Here is a 25,645-nt window from a genome sequence, read left to right as displayed (position 1 = left end):
AGTAATGTATGTGGTTGACTATATCCACACAACCCAACTGCCAGTTATTTTCTAGTCAGAATACTGTGAATTTTATGGTTTTATAAAAAGGTCACCTCATAGCTCTGCAGTTTTCTAAAAATGAAAGATTTAATTATATTCACTAGATGGTAATTAATAAGACCATCTTATTAATTATATAAAAGTAAAATTATATAAAAGTATATTGCTACTTTTAAAGAAGATGTCTAACAAGATGAGCTGAACTTAAAAAGGATTTTATGATTAGCCACAAGTTTACCAGAAGATTCAATTAACCAGAATACTTCATATAAAGTATTTTTTTGTAAATTGATTTAAACAAAGGCATAACTCACTTTACACAATGAAAGTACCTGGAAATATTTCATACAAATTACATTTTCATTCCTTCAGCAATTTTAAGTTCCTCAAGGATTGAATCCTGATTTTGTGAATAGTCCCTAGGTCAGAATGAGGAAAAAATGGTACCGGCATTATCAACTTTGTTTAATAGGTAATTCAATTAAGTTCTATTTAAAATGTACTGGGGAATACAATAAATACCAAGGAATCATGTGTATTTCATAATATAGCAAAGAGCACATATTTAAAAATTCAGAAATATGTAAATTCAGCTATTTAGGGACAATTGCTAATTATCTATTGTCCAACCTAGATTTTGAGTTTCCCAAAGGTGGGAGTTTCAAGGTAGACTTAAAAATATTTCTCTAAGATTAAAAAAAGGTGGAAAGAATACTGAGTCAACAAGTATGAAGGAGAGTTGAATCTATTCTATACTGCTAAGGAAAATTAATAAAACTTTACATAGTGCTTTGTGAATACATCTAACACATATATAAGAGGAGCTCAGGAAATTTTTTGTCTAATGAATGTATAAATATCACCTTTATGCACGGCAATTTGACAATACATATTTGGCAGTGCATTGTTTGGCAATTATTTTTCATGCTTTCTAACTTACAATTCCATTTCTAGAAACTTATTGTAAGGAAATAGTTAAATGTTTATGTACAAAGCATTCTGACAAAGCACTGATTACAACAGGAAAATTACCTGAAATACGTTAAATTTCCAAACATTTATGGAAATTGTAATTTGAAAATGTTATATTCATACAACAGAACATTTATGCCACTATTAAGAATTCTGTCCAGTGCCAACCAGTCAGTGGTGGAGTCAGGATTCAGATTCAGGCCTGTTTGACACATACACATTTCTAATTACATAGATAAATCTTAAGGGTGACTTGAGGCTAGAAAAGATGAAAAGTACAATGGTAAATAGAATCAGTAACCACAATGAGAGACCAAGAAGCTGGCAGGATAGACTAGATCAACAAGATAAAAGTTAAAAGGCATAAATGTACCTGTAACTAAGTACAAAAAGTCTATAAATGCATAAGTACAAACTGGGAAAAGACACAGATTACCAGTAGCCCATTTAAAAATATTTAATCAACTTTAGAGAATTGCACTTCACCGTAGCACAGTCAATGGGTGATTATAGGCAAGGTTGATTATGAGGACTCAAAACAAAAATAAATAAAACAACAAATGTGATCTTAGGCAGTATTAATAGAAATATATTATCTAGAACAAAAAAAGTCGGAATGTGACTCTACTACAGTAGTCAGGATTCTTATACCTCAAGAAAAAACTAACCATCCTGAACATGTTTGGCAGAGAATGATCATGAAAGTGAAAGAACTCAAAGCTTATAAAAAGAATGGTTAAACTACTAATATACTTATCCAGGAAGCAAAGCTATTTAAACTGTAATAGACATCTGAAGAACTATTTTTGTGGAAGAGAGAGAGATGTTCTGTATGGCACCAATGCAAGAGGCACAGGGCCAATGGGTAGAACTTAATAATTATGAGACAGGTTTGTGTTTGGCATAAGAAAGAATCTTAAGTTGAACAAAAGCTGCCAGAAAATGGAATGGGTTGCCCTAGGTTCCTTCCCCCCCCGCCCAGAAGATGTTGTTACTAGGTGATTTCAGTGCAGGACTTAGGTTTCTAAATCCAGAATTTTATTCATGTAGAAATAGCCAGTTAGTGTGCCTACTGTAGAGGGGATTACAGTACCACAGAGAAAGCTGAACTAGAACACACTTAAGATCTCCTTCAAAACTGAGATCTTAATGAATTTCTTAAACTAGGGCTTCCAATATCAGGTCTACCTGTATAAAATTTTCAAGAAAGAACAATCAGACTGCTTAGAAGTACTAAAACTCTGTACTTTTCATTGATTATTCATTTAAAAAATCACCAATTGTTTTTCATTAGAGTTAGGATTTTAGATGTTTGGGCTAAATATAATACAGTGTTTGAGACACCTTGTAACTATTTCTCTCAACTTATAAAACATGCCCAACAAATACTTCAAAGACATTTTTGATCAGTAAACTCAAAACAACAACAACAACAAAACCAAATTTCACAGCTTTTGCATCACATTTATGTTTTACAAAATTCACAAAATTTTGTAGGGAAGTTACCTGCTCTGGTTTCACTAGCTGCTTTCTGGATTCCTCTTCTTTGGCCACATGCACACTTACAGATGCACATATTAGACCTACTGGCATGGTTGTCAGCTTTCTCATCTGAGAAAGATATATAAAAAGGTATTTTCAATGGAAAAGCTTCCCATCCTCCATTTCTTGATAAATTCGGGGGGGGGGGAGGGGCGCATCTGAGGAACACTCTGAGTTTCATTTAACATTATTAAAAAGTCAAACACTCCAAATTACTTCATATATTTTAGGATTTAATTCCTAAAATTCTCTTCTCATGCTAGATGGCAGAGCAATATATATATATATATTTTTTTTTTTTTTTGGTCTTTTTGCCTTTTCTAGGGCCACTTCCGCGGCATATGGAGATTCCCAGGCTAGGGGTCTAATTGGAGCCATAGCCACCGGCCTATGCCAGAGCCACAGCAACGCGAGATCCGAGCCGCATCTGCAACCTACACCACAGCTCACAGCAACGCTGGATCCTTAACCCACTGAGCAAGGGCAGGGATCGAACACGCAACCTCATGGTTCCTAGTCGGATTCGTTAACCACTGCGCCACGACGGGAACTCCCAGAGTATTATTTTTACCAATTTGTTAATTACCTACTTCATATGGAATATAGTAATATAATAATTACCAGGAAGAAGTGAATACAAAATATTAGGGGTGAAGTGGGACAGATTACGATAATCACTCATCTACAAATATTGAACAAATACTAGGTGCCAGACCTACCAGGGAATAAAACAAAGATTCCTGCTCTCATGGAGCTGACATTCTAGTGGAGTAGAGACAGGTGATAAACACAATAAATAAATTATATTGTATGTTACAAATCAGTAAATGCTATGGAGAAAGTAAAGGATAAGGGTGATCTGAAGTACTGGGTGACTCAGGTTGCATCTTGAAATAAAATGTATAATTATATTGTTTATAAAAATAACTTCCATTACAAATCTTTTGCCCTTAACTTTCCCAGTGCATTCCTTTTTACCCTTCTCATGCTTGATCCAAAGACAAAGTGATCTTTGTTTGGGATATAATTTGATTTGAATTAAAAAAGCAGGAAAAGGAGTTCCCATTGTGGCATAGTGGAAACAAATCCGACTAGTATCTATGAGGATGTGGGTTTGATCCCTGGCCTCACTCAGGGGGTTAAGAATACAGCGTCACCATGAGCTGAGATGTAGGTCGCAGATGCAGCTTGGTTCTGGCATTGCTGTGGCACAGGCTGGCAGCTGTAGCTCCGATTTGACCCTTAGCCTGGGAACTTCCATGTGCTGTGGGTTTGGCCCTAAAAAAGCAACAACAACAACAACAAAAAAAAGGTAGGAAAATTAGTGGCTCTAAGAACAAAATGTTCCAGTAAAATGTTTATCCAAGTACCAAAATAATTCATAGAGATTATCCGTTCAACAAAGCAAAATGAAAAGCTTTTCAGGAAATGACTATTTTAAGAGCTTAATTCTCTAGATGGAAAAGGAGGCTTGCTGAAATTGATAAAAAACATCCAGATGGAAGAGGTCTCTCTAGCTTACACACAGTGGAATTTTTCAAGAACTGGAAGAAACACTGGACAGGGGATTCTAAATGTTCTCTGATAACAGTGATAGTGTCTGCACTTCATTTCTGACATATTTTTCAATATTTTCTGGGTACAATAAGGGAAACTACAGGCAATAATTAAGCAACTTTCTGTTTAAACTAGGCATGACTCTGATTTAGACTGTGACTCCAGAAATATAGGGTAAGACAAAGACAACACTAATAAGAGAAATTTTGTTCACTGTTTTTTCCCCTTCAGGCCTCCCTCTAGTATATATGTCAGCATCATAAAATGATTTATTTAGGCCTGCCTTCCCAAAAGATATTATTTTTGACTTCTTGTACCCAGTAGGTATTTACTAATGAAATAACAAGATTTCCATTCAATATCTATGTCAGGTATCAATAAAAAACATATTAAAACTGATGCCAGGAAGGATGTTTTTCCATGTAGCTGAAAATATTTTTAATAAAGCTCTGAAGTGATTATTTGAAGGATTTCACTTCTTACAATATTTAAAAGCTATTTAAACAATACCTGATTAGACTTTACTCCCTAGATATAACAAAAACATTTTTGAAGTATGCTAACATCTGAAAATTTTCAACACCCTATGTTCTCAAGAGTATAGTTATTTTACTTCACATAGTGAAAAAAATAATAATATGTAGACTCTAAAATAAGTTCAAAGGTATTACTTAATCATTATGATCCAGTGTTTCAGAGTGTTAACTAACTGAACTAGTGGTCTAAAAAGTTAATACAGTATACCTTGAAAAATGCCTAAGGATCTCTGCTACATTTTCTACTCTGTAGGGCAGTATCCATCCACCTTGACTTTTATTGATAAGGCAGTGTAGCACAATGGAAAAAACATAAGCTTAGGAGTTGCACAGACCTGGCTTTGAACTCCAGTTGTGGAACTTACTGTCTAAACCTTGGCAAGTTACTTACGCTCTTAAGAGTTATGCTGCCCAATGTGGTAATTACTAGCTGCAAGTGGTTATTTAAATTTAAGTTCATTAACAATAAATAAAATTTAGGAGTTCCCACTGTGGGGCAGTGGGCTAATGATCTGGCTCATCTCTGTGGCTGGTATTGCCGGTTTGATCATCAGCTGTGTGCAGTGGGTTAAGGATCTGGCGTTGTCACAGCTGTGGCTCGGATTTGATCTCTGGCCCGGAAACATCCATATGTTGCAGGTGTGGCTGAAAAAGAAAAAAAAATTAAAATTTAGTTCCTTAATCACATGAGCCCCATTTTAAGTGCTCAACAACATAACGCAGGGCATAGATACATAATAATTTCATTATTGAAGAAAAGTTCTATTGGACAGCGCTATCTTAGAATCTCAGGTTATATATCTGAAAAAAAAAGAGTGCCTTCCTTTTTATGATTATCTTGAGGATTAAAGAATTACATAAAAATGGCTTGCACATGGTAAATGGGCAATTTAGTTCCTCATTCCTTCTGACTGATGAATAAAGATGTTAACTAGCTGTGCTAACTCCCCATTTTTCTTCTCACACGAATTTGATGTTAATCGGGCTCTAGTGAGGACCATAATAAAAATAAAAAATATAGCATATTATTGCCTCTACACAAAAAGGCCAAGATTTTGATTAAAAAAAAAAAAAAAAACAAGCAGATTGGCACTCTCAGGCCTTTTCAAAACACAGGTTATACTGATGAAAAAGGCATTACTATCCAAAGAGAGGCAGCTGATTATATGCCACACTGAAAAATTTAGAATTTGGTTTGGAAAACTACAGCTTGGGCTAAATCTGGCCTGGACTCTGAGCTAAACATGTTTTAAAACTTTAGAAATTTGTAAAATCAAAAATAAAGAACAAAAAAAGAATATGTGATATTACATGTCTTAAAAGTCTAATATATTTACTATCTGTCCTTTTACTGAAAAAAAATTGCCAATGTCTGATTTAGAAAATCAAATAAGATATTTAAAAAGCATCAGAGTTGGGGGTGTTATAAAAATTTACAGGCTCATAAGGCTGTTAGTTAAATAGCATTAAAATTGAGCAGAGGAAAGCCTAGTTTTCACAAGAAGGTAAGATCTTGAGTTGAAATTATTTGTAACTTCAAAATAATGACTTGTCAATTCAAAATTATACATGCATTGTTTGAAATCAATGAGAGATAAAAACTGGCTTCCTCCTAAAGATAACAAACAGGCCCTAGAACAGAATTCTATCATGTACAGATATATAGATAACATGACTGAAGATAAGCACCAGCTAACTCCCCCATGAGATTCAATGCTTGCAATTGCTTCTATAATCAAAGTATAGTTGATTCTTACTATCTGCAGTAGTAATAGTCCATAAAGTAGTCATGAACACAGATTTAGGGAATACTGAACGGATGCTTCTAGGGAAAATACAGTGTTAATTTCTTGGGAGGCTCTGGTTACATTTTCATCAACTGATCAATACATAACCTTGTTTTAAAGTGTTTCTGTTTAAAGACACCTTATTTATCATATATTGTTGATTCATTAACATTGACCTCACAGTCAACAGCACTATAACTCATGCCCAAATGAAGTTTATCCAACATACATATTTTCTAAGGCATATCACAACTTTATTGCATTTTAAGAACACAAAATAGCACTTCTGCACTATGCATGGAGACATTTTAAAGAGCAGCATCTCCAAAAAAATGTGAAAACAGTACTAATTAGACCACAAAAGGGACACTCGTCCACAGTATGAGAGCTAAAAAAATAAGGCAAAGCATTAACTGGTCCAACTTCACTTGGGAACAAAAACATCTGTTTTCATTACTAACAAAATTGAAATTTGAAGTTCTCTAAGAATTTGTTACCTATTTTGTAATAAAGAGCATATCTTTATTATAGGCTAATTTGAAATCAATCCTAATCATTAATTCTGCTTTAGAGACATATATATCATGTAAAAAAATTATTTGACTAAATCAAGACTCCTGTGATAAGTATAAAACAAAACTGAAACTTAAAAAGGTAAGCCCTAAAAACTAAAAGGGAAATGAAATAAACAATGTTGAGGCAATAATCATACAGACAGGAACAATTCAATGTGAATTTACAACCAGTACTTGTCCATCAATAATGGGCTATATACCCAACAGACTAAGAAAATATCAAAAAAACAAACAAATCTTAAAATTTAATAATCCAATTGCCGCTGGCAGCCTTAGCATTTTATTATGAAACTGCTGTGTGTATATTTTGCAATGATCTACTTAAATATACTGTCATTTTAAAGATTTGGATTTTCAGTAGTGGAAAGATGTAAGATTGATCAAGTTAACGCAAGATCCTATAGTTCTGAACTTGAATAAGAATTATCAATTGATCATCCTACATTATCATGATAAAAGAAATATGGAAGACTGAAAAATATGTCAAAAGACACCATGAAAATTTAGTATGAAAATGCAAGAATTCAGAAACTCAAATTCAAATTCTAGTTCTACTACTTACTAGTGGTATGGCTTTGGGCAAGTGATTTGATGGATGGCTATTTCCAAGCAGGAGGCATAACTCTCCCAGACTTCAAGAAATACTACAAAGCCACAGTCATCAAAACAGTGTGCTACTGGTATCAAAACAGACAGACAGACCAATGGAACAGAATAGAGAATCCGGAAATAAACCCTGACACCTATGGTCAATTAATCTTTGACAAGGGAGGCAAGAACATAAAATGGGAAAAGGAAAGTCTATTCAGCAAGCATTGCTGGGAAACCTGGACAGCTGCATGCAAAGCAATGAAACTAGAACACACCCTCACACCACGCACAAAAATAAACTCAAAATGGCTGAAAGACTTAAATATACAACAGGACACCATCAAACTCCTAGAAGAGAACATAGGCAAAACACTCTCTGACATCAACATCATGAATATTTTCTCAGGTCAGTCTCCCAAAGCAATAGAAATTAGAGCAAAAATAAACCCATGGGACCTCATCAAACTGAAAAGCTTTTGCACAGCAAAGAAAACCAAAAAGAAAACAAAAAGACACCTTCCAGAATGGGAGAAAATAGTTTCAAATGATGCAACCGACAAGGGCTTAATCTCTAGAATATATAAACAACTTATACAACCCAACAGCAAAAAAGCCAATCAATCAATGGAAAAATGGGCAAAAGACCTGAATAGACATTTCTCCAAAGAAGATATACAGATGGCCAACAAACACATGAAAAAATGCTCAACATCCCTGATTATAAGAGAAATGCAAATCAAAACTACCATGAGATACCACCTCATACCACTCAGAATGGCCATCATTAATAAGTTCACAAATAACAAGTGCTGGAGGGGGTGTGGAGAAAAGGGAACCCTCCTGCACTGCTGGTGGGAATGTCAACTGGTACAGCCACTATGGAGAACAGTTTGGAGATACCTTAGAAATCTATACATGGAACTTCCATATGACCCCACAATCCCACTCTTGGGCATCTATCCGGACAAAACTCTCCTTAAAAGAGACACGTGCACCCGCATGTTCATTGCAGCACTATTCACAATAGCCAGGATGGAACCAACCCAAATGTCCATCGACAGATGACTGGATTCGGAAGAAGTGGTATATATACACAATGGAATACTACTCAGCCATAAAAAAGAATGACATAATGCCATTTGCAGCAACATGGATGGAACTAGAGAATCTCATACTGAGTGAAATGAGCCAGAAAGACAAAGACAAATACCATATATCACTTATAACTGGAATCTAATATCCAGCACAAATGAACATCTCCTCAGAAAAGAAAATCATGGACTTGGAGAAGAGAGTTGTGGTTGTCTGATGGGAGGGGGAGGAAGTGGGAGGGATCGGGAGCTTGGGCTTACCAGACACAATTTAGAATAGATTTACAAGGAGATCCTGCTGAATAGCATTGAGAACTTTGTCTAGATACTCATGTTACAACAGAACAAAGGGTGGGGGAAAAAATGTAATTGTAATGTATACATGTAAGGATAACCTGACCCCCTTGCTGTACAGTGGGAAAATAAAAAAAATTATATATATATAAAAAAAAGAATAGATTTACAAGGAGATCCTGCTGAATAGCATTGAGAACTTTGTCTAGATACTCATGTTGCAACAGAACAAAGGGTGGGGGAAAAATGTAATTGTAATGTATACATGTAAGGATAACCTGACCCCCTTGCTGTACAGTGGGAAAATAAAAAAATCATAAAAAAAAGAAAAAAGATGTGGAAGTATATACATAATGGAATATTATTCATCCATGAGAAAGAAGGATATCCTGCCATTTGAAACAGCACAGATGGACTTTGAGAACATTATATTGAGCAAGATAAGTCAGAGAAAGACAAGTTTCGGATGATACCAATTTTATGTGGAATCTAAAAAAGTCAAACATATAAAAAAAGAGTAAAATGGTGGTCACTAGATCTATGTAGGGGAGGGGAATAAGACGGATGGTGTTTAAGCTCACAAATTTGTCACGAGTAGTAAATAAGCCAGAAATCAAATGTACAACAGCATAATGGATATAGGTTATACTGCACTAAAATTATGGAATTTGATAAATGTTCTAACAATCATATTACAAGATAAATATGTATCAAAGTAACATATTGTATACCTTAAACTACATGTTACATGTCAAATCTATTCAATAAAAATAGAAGAGATTAAAATATTTACATGATTTTTGCTTTAAATATATTAGTTTTAACTCTATATCCATCCATTCACGACATATATGCTGACATGAAAATAGCAGAAGAAAGAACTCAAGGGAAATTCACTATTACTTTTTTATCCTTGTCTCTGTTCACTACTCTTCTTCAGGAATTCTTTGATGTTACTAAACTCAACTGGTTGCCTGTTTCCATATCATTACTCCCAAGAATACCCTTTCTACTAAATCTTGGCTGTTCTTAACTACTTATATATAGCACTCTTCATGTAGTTTTTCCTAACCCTCTAATTAGATTTGTTTTCTCACTCTATATGGAACCCCACAAATTAGATTTTCCTTAAATGACTAAATCTTAGTAGTGTAGCTACTCCATCCTTGTATCAAGTACATGTTTTAGTATAAATTTAGTATAAATTAATGATAGCAAATCATCAGGTCAAAGTAACCTATCCTTGGACAGTATAAGATCTAAGGTTTAAAATAGGAAGAATCACAGAGTTCCCGTTGTGGTGCAGTGGAAACAAATCTGACTATTGTACCTGAGGACATGGATTTGATCCCTGGTCTTGCTCAGTGGGTTGGGGATCCAGTGTTGCTATGCATTGTGGTGTAGGTTGCAGATGTGGGTCGGATCCTGCATTGCTGTGGCTGTGGTGTAGGCCGGCAGCTGTAGCTCTGATTCGACCCCTAGCATGAGAACTTCCATATGCTGCCATGAGTGTGGCCCTAAAAAGAAAAAAAAAAAACAAAAAAAGAAGAATCATATCTTTATACATTCTTTAGATTTTCATTTGGCCTACAGTTCATTACCACTTTTCTGAAGCATTAAAACTTAAAGGAGGGGGTAAAAATTAGCATGTTCAAGATAACTTGTTTATATATTATTATATATTATTCCATAGGTTTAAACTTGGAATAAGCCAGATTTATGCCTCAAACAAGTCTCTCATCTAAAATATGTTATAAGGGTTCCCGTCGTGGCACAGTGGTTAACGAATCCGACTAGGAACCATAAGGTTGTAGGTTCGATCCCTGGCCTTGCTCAGTGGGTTAAGGATCCAGCGTTGCCGTGAGCTGTGGTGTAGGTTGCAGATGTGGCTCAGATCCCACGTTGCTGTGGCTCTGCGTAGGCCGGCATCTACAGCTCTGATTAGACCCCTAGCCTGGGAACCTCCTTATGCCGCGAGAGCGGCCCAAGAAATGGCAAAAAGACAAAAAATTTTAAAAAAATGTTATGGTATGAAAGGCAAGGCTTATGAAATACGAACATGGTTTAATTTATTAATGGTCATCAAAAGTCTACAAATAAACCCCAAATGTATTAGAGAACCGTCTGTCATCTTGTTTGAAAGGAAACCTGTCAAATCGTGAATTTGCTTATTTTCCTTTTAGCCCCGAACTAACATTTTTGCTAAAAACAAAACTAAAAAAGTACCACCTGGGAAAAATTAAGTCTGTTACTTTTATTATAAACATAAGGCTACTTTCTATGATAGTTATCCACTATCACCTAGTGTTTTCTTAATATCTATAAAATATTTGATTAGCAGTTTTATTACTTCTAGTCTAACAGCACTGTGGGGACACATAGTGATCAAATGCAATCCCAAACTGAAATAAGAGGGTGGTGGGGAGACATTCTGCAAAAAAAGATATAAAAGATATTTTTTCCCAGGGCTACCAAACTTGACTAATGTTAAGATTTTTTAAATTTAAAAAATATTATGGATTGAATGTTTTATCCCCCCAAATTCACATACGACATCCTAACCTCTAATGTGATGGTATTAGGAAGTGGGGCCTTTGGGAGGTGATTAGGTTTAGAATTCACAAGGGTGGAGCCCCATAACAAGATTAGTGTCCATATAAGAAAAAGAAGAGACATGAAACCTCTCCCTCTCCCCAGTCCGCACAAAGAAGAGGTCACTGTGGGCACATAGCTTGATGGAAACAGTCTGCAACCCATGGTGCCAAATCTGCTGGCACCATGATCATGGACTTCCCAGGTTCCAGAACTGTGAGAAATAAATGTCTGCTGTTTAAATGATCCAGTCTACGTATTCTGTTATACCAGTTGGACTTGACTAAGAAAAATGGTATGGCTCCAAAGTAAGGAGATTAATTTTCCTATAGCTTTTGGAAATCTGTCTCTCTTATAAATCAAGCTTATTATTAGGTACAGTATGACCTTTGCTACCTAAAACTTTCAGGTATCTAAAGGAGTTCTAAAACCCGGAAAGAGAAAAAAGAAATAAGACTTCATGTTTTAGATCTCCTGTGGCCGAAAAGCTGCCCTAAAACATTCAGTAACCAACAAAAGGGAGAAGAATCAAAGAGCTGAGCAAAGGTATTCCAATTGGCTAGTTGTATTTATAAAAGGCTAGATTTATCATAGAAAAGCCAAGAAGTGAAAGAATTAACAAGAAATATACAAGATAAGAAAGAATAAAAGCAGAATGAAAGACAGTAGCAGAGGCACACACTATTGCTAGGCAAGAAATAGAACCAGCAATGAAGTTAAAAATGGATGATGTAACAGCTCTACAACCTGGTAGTGGTACCTGTGCTATGCCTTAATATAGTGTTCCTGAAAATACAAGGGATCCCTGGAGACAGGATTCTGTGTTTAAGGAGCATTTATTATGTGCCAGGTACTTACATATATATATCAAGTCTTTTAATCTTCACAACTATCCAATAGTGTGGACTTAGAATAGTTTATGCTAAGGTTTTGGAATCCCCAACTCAAACTGGCTTCAACAATGACAAAACATTATTCTCTCATATAATAAGAAATCTAGAAGTAGACTGAAATTTAGAATTCATTCAGTGACTTATCAAAAACTCACATTAATCCATCTCTCCGCTCTGTTGCCTATATTTAAAATGCCATTTTAAATGGTGCATAGGGTCTGGTCTTTTCTTGGAAATTAAATATTAATGAATACTAAGAGAAAACAGTGACTTTTAGCATATCTGTAAAAGTGAAATAACCTGAATATGAATGTGCTGACAAAATAATACTTTTGTTCTAATACATTAATAACAAGAAAGGGTTAAATACTAATTTTTGAATGTCTATTGTGCATGAGAAAGTATTTTATGTTAATGGGACAGAAAACATACAAAATATTTTCAATGGGGGCAGACAAGTAAAAGGGTACAGGCATCACTAGTGACCTTTAAAAGACAGAAAAACCCTTAAAAAAAAAAAAGGCTGCCTTTGGTTCACTGAGCAAGTGACACTGTCCACAAAGCTAAGAGGCTGTATATATTTTATTTCACATTTCGGTGGAAAAAAGAAAATGACACCAGAAATGTTTTCAAGATACCATATTTTAAGGCTATTTCTGTGTTCAACACCATTCACTATCTATATTGCATCTTAAGAATAACAGCTATAGCTATTACAAATGGCAAAGTTAAATAATGAAGATACTGAATGATGAAGAATGGGTTAAATTCTCTCTGCTTTAAGATGGATGGGAAGTATATGGTACACTTGAACTATAAGCATCAAAATTAACGCTCCACCACTTAAAAGGCCAATCTTAAATTAGCCAGAACAAATAACTGCCCACCTCGATATGGATCGGATATATAAGGTTTTTAGTGTTTTATTAAATTATAGAACATAAATGTTAAAGCATTTCAAGCATCGAGTGCTTTAATTATGATTTGTACGAAAGAATAAAATTACTTTGGAATTTATGAACATTCAATAATTGTGATGTAATTATTACTGCATAATACTTGAAAATGTCAAAAGTTTATCTTAAATAAAAATAAGTAGAAATTTAAAAATGAAAACAAAAATAGGGAATACAGTAGTTATACAAATAAACATTTTTTAAAAAATCCTCCAGAAATAGTGACAGAGACTGGCATAATTCACTTTAGTCAGTTTATGATAATCAGAGTCAGACAAATACTAACTTATTGTCAAAATGGGTAACTAAATTTTAAAAACACCTAGCAGCTACCTTTTTCACATGCATATATACAAATATGCATGCCACACACACACACACACACACACACACACACACACGAATCAAGGAAATTAGGCTATATCTACCTTGTAGGGATGTGGCAAAAGAATATTGAAAGCATTCTATTTACTTGAGAAGACTGTAATAAGAGATGATTTCCAAGGAGTTAGATTCCAGTTGCTACTGTATTTCACAATAGGTTTGAATAAACTACACAGGAAACAAAATTCAGCTTTCTAAAATGTTGCTTTGTTCTCCTGGCTCCATAAACAAATAAACCATCTTAGTCTATCCCTCTGAATATACCGTCTGGTTAGTAAATTTTTGATCTTATTCAAAATGCCCATAAGACCTTTGGTCTAAGCCAAAAGGTCCTTGATATCTGGTCCTGTCCAACACCATTTGGCACAGACCAAATATGCTCATGGATGTTTTATTTTTTTTTTATTTTTAATTTTTTCGTCTTTTTAGGGCTGCACCCGCGGCATATGGAGGTTCCCAGGCTAGGGGTCTAAACGGAGTTGTTGCCACCGGCCTATGCCAGAGCTACAGCAATGCCAGATCCAAGCTGCGTCTGAGACCTACACCACAACTCACGGCAACGCTGAATTCTTAACCCACTGAGCAAGGGCAGGGATTGAACCTGCAACCTCATGGTTCCTAATCGTATTTGTTTCTGCTGCACCATGATGGGAACTCCAACTCATGGATGTTTTAGATAGGACCAAATTTCAAGGACCTTTTGCTATTGTCCAAATATCTTATAAACCAAATGTCCTGTCTCTCTGGCTCTAGCCAAATTAATCTTCCTAGGCTGAAACATGCCAAGTATATTCCTCCCTCAGTGCCTTCATTCACTTCATTTTCCCTGCTAGAATGTCTTCCCCTCTCCTTCACCTAAGTGCTTGGCACATGGCAGGTACTCAAAAAGTATTTGTTGGGTAAATACACTTACCTAAACCCTGCCCTTTATTGAAGGTCTAGCTCAAGTACTACTAGCTCATTCAGAGCTCTCTCTCTGATTTCATACAGTTCTTATTTGTGTGAAATACTAACTTGGAATTTAACATATTGTTTTATTATTATTTAGCTTTTAAAACATATATAGCCTTTTTTTCCCTGCTAAAATGTAGGGTCCTTATGAATAGTCTTATGTCTTTTTGTATTCAAAGGGCTTTATAGGACTAAGGATCTCAAAAAAGTAATAAAATAATTCACAGGTTTAAATAAGGCAGTATACATAGGTAACCTACCAAGTTTTTCTATGTAACATTTATTGAATACCTATATGCCAAGCATTTGTAAAGGCAAATGATAACTAAAAGTCCTAAAGCTAACCTAAAATTGTAAGACTGATTCGAGGGTTTTAATTTTTTGTGAATCCAATGAAAATTATCCACTATAGTCCCCCTGAATGCAGTTATTCTCAAAATTTTGCATATGCTTGCAGGTCCTACCATACTCTCTGAAGCTTTTGAGGACTCAAATAATCCAGCCTCAACACAACTAAAATTTATCACAAATACATCTTATCATGATACATGTATAAATGCCTTAAAGTATATTCCCTCACCTTATTAACAATTCTTACAAGGGAGTTCCCCTTGTGGCTCAGCAGTTAACGAATCCGACTAGTATCCATGAGGACATGGGTTCGATCCCTGGCCTTGTTCAGTGGGTTAAGAATCTGGCATTGCCGAGAGCTGCAGTGTAGGTCACAGATGCAGCTTGGATCTGGAGTTGCTGTGGCCATGAGGTAGGCCAGCAGTTACAACTCCAATTCTACCTCTAGCCTGGGAACCTCCATATGCCTGTGGGTGCAGCCCATGAAAAAAAGGGGAGGAGTTTCCATAGTGGCTCAATGGTTAATGAACCCAACTAGCATCCATGAGGATGCAGGTTTGATCCCTGGCCTCGATCAGTGGGTTAAGGATCTGGTGTTGCCATGAGCTGTGGTGTAGGTCACAGATATAGCTCGGATCCCGCATTGCTGTGGCTCTGGCATAGGCCAACAGCTACATCTCTGATTGGGCCCCTAGCCTGGGAACCTCCATATGCCATGGGTGCGGCCATAAAAAGACAAAAAAAAAAAAAAAAAACCAAAAAAAAAAAAACAAAAAAACCCTCACAGGAATGTTCTATGAATCAAATACCAAAATAGATGAAAAGTTTATAAACTGTTTAGAGTTAGATAAATGGAAGGCAGTATTTTTTTTTTTTTTTGAATCAGCTTTCAACATTTTATCTTTTGTGCTTTTGGTGTTGTGAAATATCTCAGAGTTAGTTTCTTTCCTTCCTTCCTTCCTTCCTTCCTTCCTTCCTTTCGTCTTTTCCAGGCACATGGAGGGTCCCAGGCTAGGGGTCTAATTGGAGCTGTAGCAGCTGGCCTACGCCAGATCCAAGCCTCCTCTGCAACCTACACCACAGCTTGCGGCAACACCAGATCCTTAACCCACTGAGCAAGGGCAGGGATCAAACCCGAAACCTCATGGTTCCTAGTTGGATTAGTTAACCACTGAGCCATGACGGGAACTCTGGAAGGCAGTATTCTAATAACATTTCTTGATTAAATTTTGACTTTCTGAAGACTGTAAGTGGATAAGAGAGGAAGCCTGATTCTTTCTTATTAGAAACAACATTCTATTTTGCACAAGCCATGACAGAATTTCTTGGTTAAATTAATGTAATGATTATTATACTGTATCAAATAAATACCTTAAAGTATAACACTTTCTATCTAAATTGATGCATTTTTAGCTAGAATGGTTGATAATACTTGCTTAAGGAATTCCTTTAGGGAAACATTCTTTTATATTATAGCTGCTTAAATATAGTTTTTAAAAGGCTTCAGTTTTTGGAGATCAAGAGATTCATACATGGAGGGGACTAGAAAGGTATGAAAAGAAGTATCCCTCTCAGTGTGGGGCTGGTGCCGGCAAAGCTGTTCACAAGGCAAACTTAATTACCACAGGGCTGTTTATGACTCTAGATCACTAGACTTGGGTAAAGAAAAGACAGAAGTTACAGTCTGCCATCCCTGGTAAAAGAAAAAGTAGCTTACCCATCTCTAATTTCTCCCACTTTTTGCTCTTTCTTCTCACCTCTTTCCTCCACCATTTTTTAAAGCAACTATTTGTTCCAATTATTTTTCAATCCTTATTTACCTCTATTTCCTACTTTTCCTTCTTTCTCCCTTTCCTTTCTGTGGTAGATCTGAAGGGCTAATAGCGTGCCTTATCACCAAGGGAGAGAAGACTGTGACTGATTACATCAGTACTGTTCTTTCTGGGTGATTTCCTTTGCCCACAGATCTAAAGTATATAACCACTCATAAGGAAAGTAAACACCAGGACATGATTATACAACTGATGAAGTTGAGTCTCTTCTGAAATATTAGGTAGGAGGTAGGAAGAACACAAATTGGCCTGAAGATCAAGCACTGCTCTGAATAAACTAATGATTATTTAATTCAACATAAAATGGTAAAACAGAGAATTGGTTTGAAAATATAGGGCTGTGTTTCAGGCATATCACCTTCTTTCTTCTAGAGGTTCAGTCTTAAAATGCAAAGGGCACTTAAAGATCTTCTGGTCCAACCATTCCTCTAATGATAGAATCCGTTCTATAACACACTACCAAGTGACCCTCCAGTCTATGTATGACCCCCTTCAGTAACGAGAAACTCTGCTAATAGATCATTCCATCTTTTTACAGCTCTATGAAAAAATTCTTTAGTAGTCTCAACTGAAACACATACACATATAATTTTCACTTTTTGGCTGCACCTGCAGCCTTCCATTCCTTTGGGTAATGTGGCAAAGGCCCGGCCACTCTTGCCAACGAAAGCACATTTTAATTCCCCATTACTAACTTCTGGAATGCACTCCTGTGTCCCCTGTACTACTTTCCAAGGGTAAATTTCTGACAATGGCAAGTGCCACTGAACTCATCTTCTGCTTTAGCAGAGATATTACTGTATCTTTTTCCTTACTAAAATTGAAACAAGAAAAGGTGCTAAAGCTTCATTTTGTAGCTATAGCATAAGAGCTATTTCTTGACAGCAACATAAAAGTCTCACAAAAGGATGCCTTGTTTTAAAGTAATCACCAGTGAGTCACTAACAGAAGGTCTGTATATATCATGGTGCTTATTTTCTTCAGAAAATAATGAATGGGTGAATCATCTCTAAGAGAATAAACTATCATTAAATCTACTAAGAACAGCAGAGACCATCAGCTACAGGATTATTTATTATACTGGTACACAAAAAGCAGATACTTTGCTGAAATAGGAAATTTAAAAACTCTGCCTGCATTTTCTCATAAAACTCTTGAAAAAGATAGTGGTGATGAAGAACAAATAATAAAACTACAAAAATGTATCTGTACAATTTGGGCCTTCCATGTCAGCATTTCAAAGTCTATTTCGAAGGACTGAAATACTCAGATAAAAAATGAAGAACCTGTGGAAAAGTTATAGGGGTAAAACGGCCACAAACTATAAAGCCTTTAGCATCTCAATCCTCAAAAGTTGGAGACTCCAGTAAGCCTTAATTTACACTCTGATCAGTTAGGCTTTCACAGATGATCAAAGAAAATGGTAATTTGATTCCTACTCTATTAGAATTTTATCAATAGAATCCTTCAATTTGGGTTGTTCAGTTTCTTTTTGGCTGCACCTGCGGCATGCAGAAGTTCCTAGGTCAGGGATGGAACCTGTGCCATAGCAATAACCCAGGACGTTGCAGTGACAATGCCAGATCCTTAACCCACTGCACCATGAGGGGGACTCCCAATTTGGATTATTGTTAAAGAAGCTTTTAAGTCAGGTTTCACTGGATATTTTTTTAGTAAAAAATCTGCAATAACCTGTGCATTTGAATTTCTAGCTTAGTGGCTTTTTTTGAATGACAAAGAGAGAAAGAGAACATTTTACACATAATGGTATGGTAACCAAGTAAACATATTTTATGCATTTAAAGACAGTTTCTGTCATTAAAAATATCATGAATAACCAAGGGTCTGAAAGAAATCAAAATAAGCCTAAGAAGAAACAAATCTGTATATATTCATTTCAATAAAAATTGATAATATAACACAATGAATTCCTATTTTACTTGCTCAAGACTACTGTTTCTGTCATGAGAAACAGTTTATCAGTCCATTGGCATGAAGGAGGTGTGACATAAATTGAGATCTGAAGGTCAGGAAAACTCAATATTATACTAGGTGCTATGAATATAGAGATTTAAATACTAATAAAGACAAAAATAGCAGCTAGGAACTACTGGATATTTGCTACATAGCCCAGGCATATTATTGTGCACATCATTATCATCTTTTCAGTAATTCCTAGTAAAAAACCCTATGAAATAAGGACTATTCTTATCCTAATTGTTCAGATAAAACTAAGGATTAGATAGGTTTAGTGATTTGACCAAAGTCATACAGCAAGTAGAACAGAGAAATTCTCACACAAGCCCAAGGAGATTTGTATAGGATTGTTCACAACAGCATTATTTTTAACAGAAAAAAGGGTGGGGGGAGTGACTCAATTACTCCATTAAGAGAACAGAGAAATAAACGTGCTATATATTCTTACAACAGAATACTATACACAATGAAAATGAATGCACTAGAGCTACACACACAAACGTATAGATATCACAAGCAATGCTTTGATAAAAACAAGTTGGAGAACATAAGCAGCATAAATACAATTTATAAAATGCTTAAAAGCATACAAAACAATAGTGTATAAAGTTTAGGAATACATGCATATATAGTAAAAGTCTAAAAGCATGCAGAGCAATGTTAAATACAAAAGTTAGAAGAGTAACTATAGGGAATTCAGGGAGCGAGGGAAATACAATCAGAGTTTGAGGGATACATAGGAGGTTTCAACTGTAATTGCAGTGTTCATTAATACTTCTTTGTACATTGGTAATATTTTAAATTAAAAATCATAAATCATTGGATTTGTTTCAATGGCTTTTTGCTGCCTTCAAAATAAAATTCCAACTTATCCTAACAGTCAAACACGCCACCATTTTCCACCATAAGTAAACATAAATTAACCTTTCTGATTTAGCCAGCCTAATTGCCTCAAGTTCCTGAAACTTAATGTTCAACTTAGAGCCATGCAGACAGGCTAACTGCTTCAGTCTTAGTAATCTAGATACTATCATTTAAGGTCTGAGAGGCTTTAAACTATCATAAATGAGTCACTTCTGGAATTGCTAAGGATTTACTATATATATTACATGTTATAGTATTTTAATATATGTTCTCATAACACTATTCATTGCATGTAGATATGTCTTCTGTCAACAAAACTGTAAATTCCTTTAGAGAAGAAATGATGTTGTAGATTTTGTGCACATCTATACTAAGTGTATAATCTTTAAACTGTTGAACAGAACTTGAGGCATTTTATAGAGCTAGAACCCTCAGATAATTCAGCCTTTAATTCAATAAGGAATTCCTAAATGCAAGTTAATAACAGATTCAGGACAAACCAAATACCCCATCTTGGAATGATGTTAAAGATACAGTCTTAAAAAAGTAACCACATGCCTCTATTTGAAGATAAGGAAGCTGAAGTGTGATTACCATGATATTAAATCCAGTATAGAGCACAATTAATTACTTCCTTTTCTAGAATAAGGGGGAGATTCTGAAGTTGGGATTATTTTTGTTTTAAAGATGAGAACACTCAGTTGTTTAAAAGAAAAGTAAAAATATAATTTAACAAGTCTGAGTCACAGCTTCAATCACAAAGAAAACTCTCCTTAAGAAACATTCTCTAGTTTGTGTACTTTTCTGAGAAATACGCTGTAATGCTCATTTTTGTTCCTCTTTATGTAATGCTTCTTCTCTGGATGTTTTCTAGATTTTCTCTTATTTTTCAGCAGTATGAAAATGATGTGTACAGCATAGTGGGATGTGTTTGTATGTATGTGTTGTATTTATTTTATATGAGGTTCTCTCTGCTTCTTAGATCTGTGATTTGAGGTATATCATTCTTTTTGGAAAAGTCTCAGTCATTATTTATTCAAATATTTCTTCTGACCTGCAGAAATATTATCAATAAATATCAATAAAGGTTCAACCTTCAAGTCACTAGAAGTAATTTTTAAAAGCAATTTTTTTTCAAGTGAAGTTTTGAAAAAAATACATTAAGTATAGCTCATGTTAACATTAACCTTTTTGGCAATTAATACATTTTAAACTATAATTATGAGAGACATGAGGTAGAAATGTGAATAAAACATGATCCCTGTTTTTAAGGAAACCTTCAACTTAGGGAAAAAAACACAAGAAATGCAATATGTGGTTATATCCAGTATAACAGTGGTGTGTACAATGAGGACACAGAGAAGGAATTGACCTATTCTATTTAGGGGGCAGAGATAAGGAACATATATCCTCATTTTCAGGTATTTCGAAGAGATGGGAAAATTTACAGACAAAGGACATAAAGTCTATGAAGGCCTGTGATAATTTAGAATTTAACCACATCTTATTTTGTACGATTACTATTTCTCTAAACAGGATACTTTGTTCTTAAAGGCAAGAAGTCTAAAAGTTATTCAAGTTTTTTTTTATTACTCAAATGAATTTATCACATCTGTAGTTGTATGATGATCATAACAATCCAATTTCACAGGATTTCCATCCCACAGCCCAAGCACATCCCCCCATCCCCCAAACTGTCTCCTCCAGAGACCATAAGTTTTTCAATGTCTGTGAGTCAGCATCTGTTCTGCAAAGAAGTTCCATCTGTCCTTTTTTCAAATTCCACATGTAAATGATAACATTTGATGTTGGTATCTCATTGTATGGCTGACTTCACTTAGCATGATAGTTTCTAGGTCCATCCATGTTGCAAAAAATGCTGGCATTTCGTTCCTTTTAATGGCTGAGTAATATTCCATTGTATATATGTACCACCTCTTCTTGAGCCACTCCTCTGTCGATGGACATTTAGGTTGTTTCCATGTCTTGGCTATTGTAAATAGTGCTGCAATGAACATTGGAGTACATGTCTCTTTGCGAGTGGTGGTTTTCTCTGGGTAGATGCCCAGGAGTGGGATTGCTGGATCAAATGGTAGTTCTATGTGTAGTTTTCTGAGGAATCTCCATACTGCTTTCCACAGTGGTTGCACCAATTTACAATCCCACCAACAGTGTACTAGGGTTCCTTTTTCTCCACACCCTCTCCATCACTTCTTGTTTATAGACTTTTGGATGATGGCCATTCTGGCTGGTGTAAGGTGGTACCTCAGAGTGGTTTTGATTTGCATCTCTAATGATGAGTGACGTTGAACATCTTTTCATGTGTTTCTTGGCCATCTGTGTCTTCTTTGGAGAACTGTCTGTTTAGATCTTCTGCCCATTTTTTGATGGGGTTGTTTGTTTTTTTTGGTATGGATCTGCAGAAGGTGTTTGTAAATTTTGGAGATGAATCCCTTTTCTGGCGATTCACTAGCAAAGATTTTCTCCCATTCTGTGGGTTGTCTTTTCATGTTGTTTAGGGTTTCCTTTGCTGTGCAGAAACTTTGAAGTTTGATTAGGTCCCATTTGTTTATTTTTGTTTTTGTTGTCAGTGCTCTGAGAGGTGGATCTGAGAAGATGTTGCTGTCGTTTATGTCAGAGTGTGTTTGGCCTATGTTTTCCTCTAAGAGTTTTATAAGTGTCTGGTCTTATATCTAGGTCTTTCATCCATTTGGAGTTTATTTTTGTGTATGGTGTTAGGGAGTGTTCTCATTTCATTCTTTTCCATGGGGCTGTCCAGTTTTCCCAGCACCACTTGTTGAACAGGCTATCCTTTCTCCATTGTACATTCTTGTCTCCTTTGTCATAGATGAGTTGGCTGTAGGTGTGTGGCTTGAATTCTGGGCTTTCTATCCTGTTCCACTGATCTATATTTCTGTCTTTGTGCCAGTACCATACAGTTTTGATGACTGTTGCTTTGCAGTATAGTCTGAAGTCCAGGAGCCTGATTCCTCCAGTTCCATTTTTCTTTTTCAGGATGTCTTTGGCTATTCTGGGTCTGTTGTGCTTCCAAACAAACTTTAAAATATTTTGTTCGAGTTCTGTGAAAAATGTCCTTGGTGATTTGATAGGGATTGCATTGAATCTGTAGATTGTCTTAGGTAGTATAGTCATTTTGATAACATTGACTCTTTCTAGCCATGAGCACAACTCAACAAATACTTCCTACAGAAACAATATGCTGCTGAGAGGTGCCATTTTTTTTTTAGGACAGCACCTGCAGCATATATAAGTTCCCAGGCTAGGGGTTGAGTTGGAGCTACAGCTGCTGGCCTATGCCACAGCTACAGCAACACAGGATCCGAGCCACCTCTACAACCTACACCACAGCTCATGGCAATGTCAGATCCTTGACTCATTGAGCGAGGCCAGGGATCAAACCTGCGTTCTCATGGATACTAGTCTGGTTCATTTCTGCTATGCCACAATGGGAACTCTGGCAGGTGCCATCTTATGCACAAATTGCTTCATGGGTAAATTCTACCAAATGTTTAAAGAAGAATTAACACTAATCTTTCAAAAACTCTTCCAAAAAACAGCAGGGGAGGCAACACTTACCTTCTCATTCTATGAGGACAGAATTGACCTGGCACCAAAATCAAGACATCACAAGAAAACTACAGACTGAAACTGCTTATAAATATGTATTAGAAAGCCTCAGTGAAATAATAGAAACTGAATATAGACTCATATGAAAAGACTTATGCATCTGAGCAAGTGAGACATATACCAAGAATGCAAGGTTAGTCCAACATTCAAAAATTAATCAATATAATATACCATATTAATAAAATAAGACAGTAAACACATGACCATATAAATAGATATGGAAAAAGCATTTGATATAACAGAGGTGGAACAAGATGACATAGTAGGAAGAGGTCGCGCTCACCTTCTTCCACAAACACATCAAAAAAACACATCTACATGTAAAACCACTCACATAGATCGTCAACTGAACCTCCAAAAAGGGCGAGAAACTCTTGACATAATTGGGTAGAACAAAATAAAAAAAGAGAAAAGGAATCAGGACAGGACTAGCATTCCTGAGAGGGAGCTGTGAAGGAGAAAAGAAACCCACATCCTGGGAAGCCACCTAACCTATGGAAAGATCAGTCTAGTCAGAGGGATCTCAGAGACTCAAAGTTGCAGAGAAAAGTGCAGCAGCTGGACTGAGAAGGGCAAAGTAGAGTGAGAGCCGCAAAGATCACCTGAACCACTGGCCCAGATGCTTGGGCAGGAGCTAGGTGCTGAGACTCAGGCTCCAGAGGTCAGTCCCGGGGAGAGTGCTGGGGCTGGTGGTGTGGAAATAGCCTAAGGGGGCTAAGGAGCAGTGCGCCATGTGTTGGGGAGCAGTACGTTATGGGCTGGGGAGTGGAACGCCACAGCAGAGGGAACACGGGAGAAGGTCCCGACCTGCAGGAGAGGCAAGGCGCCACTGTTGGGGAGGTTGACAGGAGTAGGGGCAGACTGCCATTGGAAACTCCCCATGCCTGAGCATGAGAGCACATGCCTGTGGTCTCTCAGAGGGCAGGGCAGCTCTGGTGCAGGCTGTGGACAGCAAGGAGCCACTCACTAGTCTACAGGAGACCGGGCGGCTCTGGTGTAGGCTGCAGGAAGAGAGAAGCCACTCACTAGTCTATGGGAGACCAGGGGACTCTGGCACAGGCTGTGGGCAGAGAAGCCACTTGCTAGTTTATGGGAGACCAGGAGGCTCTGGCGCGAGCGGCAGGCTGCAAGAAGTCTCTTGCTTGTTTACAGGAGACTGGGTGCTTCTTGTGCAGGCTACCAGTGGCCAGGCCCCTACTGTGTGGGCTAAAGGCATCAGGGGGATAAGTGCGATGTGGTGCCAACCAAGCACCATATGCTGTTGCTCTCACTACCCCGGGAACACACCCACCCTGCAGCTGCCACTGCCAAACACTCTGGGAGGTGCCCAGACACTTGGTCACTGTCCCTTCCCAAGACCCTACAAGTAGGAGCAGCTGGTGCAGCACCTCCTGCGTGGGCTAAGTGGGACAGGTGCAAACCGCCACAGTTATCTCTGACTCCAGATGTTGGCATGGCCCACCACCACTGGGGATACCTGAACAAAAATCACTCATAGCCCCAACCACCTCAGAGGGCACCACAGAGGAGGACATTGCAACAGAACATCTGTTGTTTCTCTCACTCCCTTGGGAGCACACCCGTCCTACTGTTGCCACTGCCAAATGCTTTGGGCAGTGCCAAGACGCTTGAGCACTGTCCCATCCCAGGAACATTCAACTAGGAGCAGCTTGTGCAGCACCTCCTGTGGGTGCTAAGCAGGATGAGGTGCTTCTTGCATGGTCTACAAGAGGCATGGGCAAACCACCATAGTTATCTCTGGCTTTAGAGGTGGGAGTGGCCCGCCACCACTAGCAGTCCATGAACAGGCACCACTGCAGCCCCAATCACTTCAAGGGCACCACAGAGGAGGACACTGTGACCGAACACCACCTGTTGGTGCTCTTGCACCTCTGGGAACACACTGGCCCTGCTGTTGCAACACTGAATGCTCTAGGCAGTATCTACACGACTGATCTCTGTCACTTCCCAGGATCCTGCAACTAGGAGCAGCCTGTGCAGCACCTCCTATGTGGGCTAAGTGAGACAGGGGGCTTTGTGTATGGTCTACAGGTTGCGGGGGAAAACCATCGCAGTTATCATTGACTCCAGATGTGGGCATGGCCCACTACCACTAGGGACCCCTAAACAGGCACCACCTGTGATTCCAATCACCTCAGAGGAGGGCATTGCAATTGAACACTAGCTGTTGTTACTCTCACTCCTCTGGG

At 37.1% G+C, this 25,645-nt stretch overlaps 1 protein-coding gene across 2 annotated transcripts in view; it reads right to left on the bottom strand.

Annotated features, from left to right (window-relative positions):
* APOOL (apolipoprotein O like) overlaps positions 1–25,645 on the bottom strand; it is a 73,229-nt gene that overhangs the window by 28,349 nt on the left and 19,235 nt on the right. The window contains exon 2 of one of the 2 annotated variants that reach the window (XM_001925965.6): positions 2,521–2,625. The exons of the other annotated variant lie outside the window; for it this stretch is intronic. Within the exon in view, the coding sequence (XP_001926000.1) occupies positions 2,521–2,625 (105 nt within the window). The remainder of the gene's footprint in view (positions 1–2,520; positions 2,626–25,645) is intronic. 2 annotated transcript variants of the gene reach the window in all.

The sequence above is a fragment of the Sus scrofa genome, chromosome X (genome assembly GCF_000003025.6).
Source record: "Sus scrofa isolate TJ Tabasco breed Duroc chromosome X, Sscrofa11.1, whole genome shotgun sequence".
Taxonomy (NCBI): domain Eukaryota; kingdom Metazoa; phylum Chordata; class Mammalia; order Artiodactyla; family Suidae; genus Sus; species Sus scrofa.
This window is presented reverse-complemented; position numbering and strand designations above follow the sequence as displayed.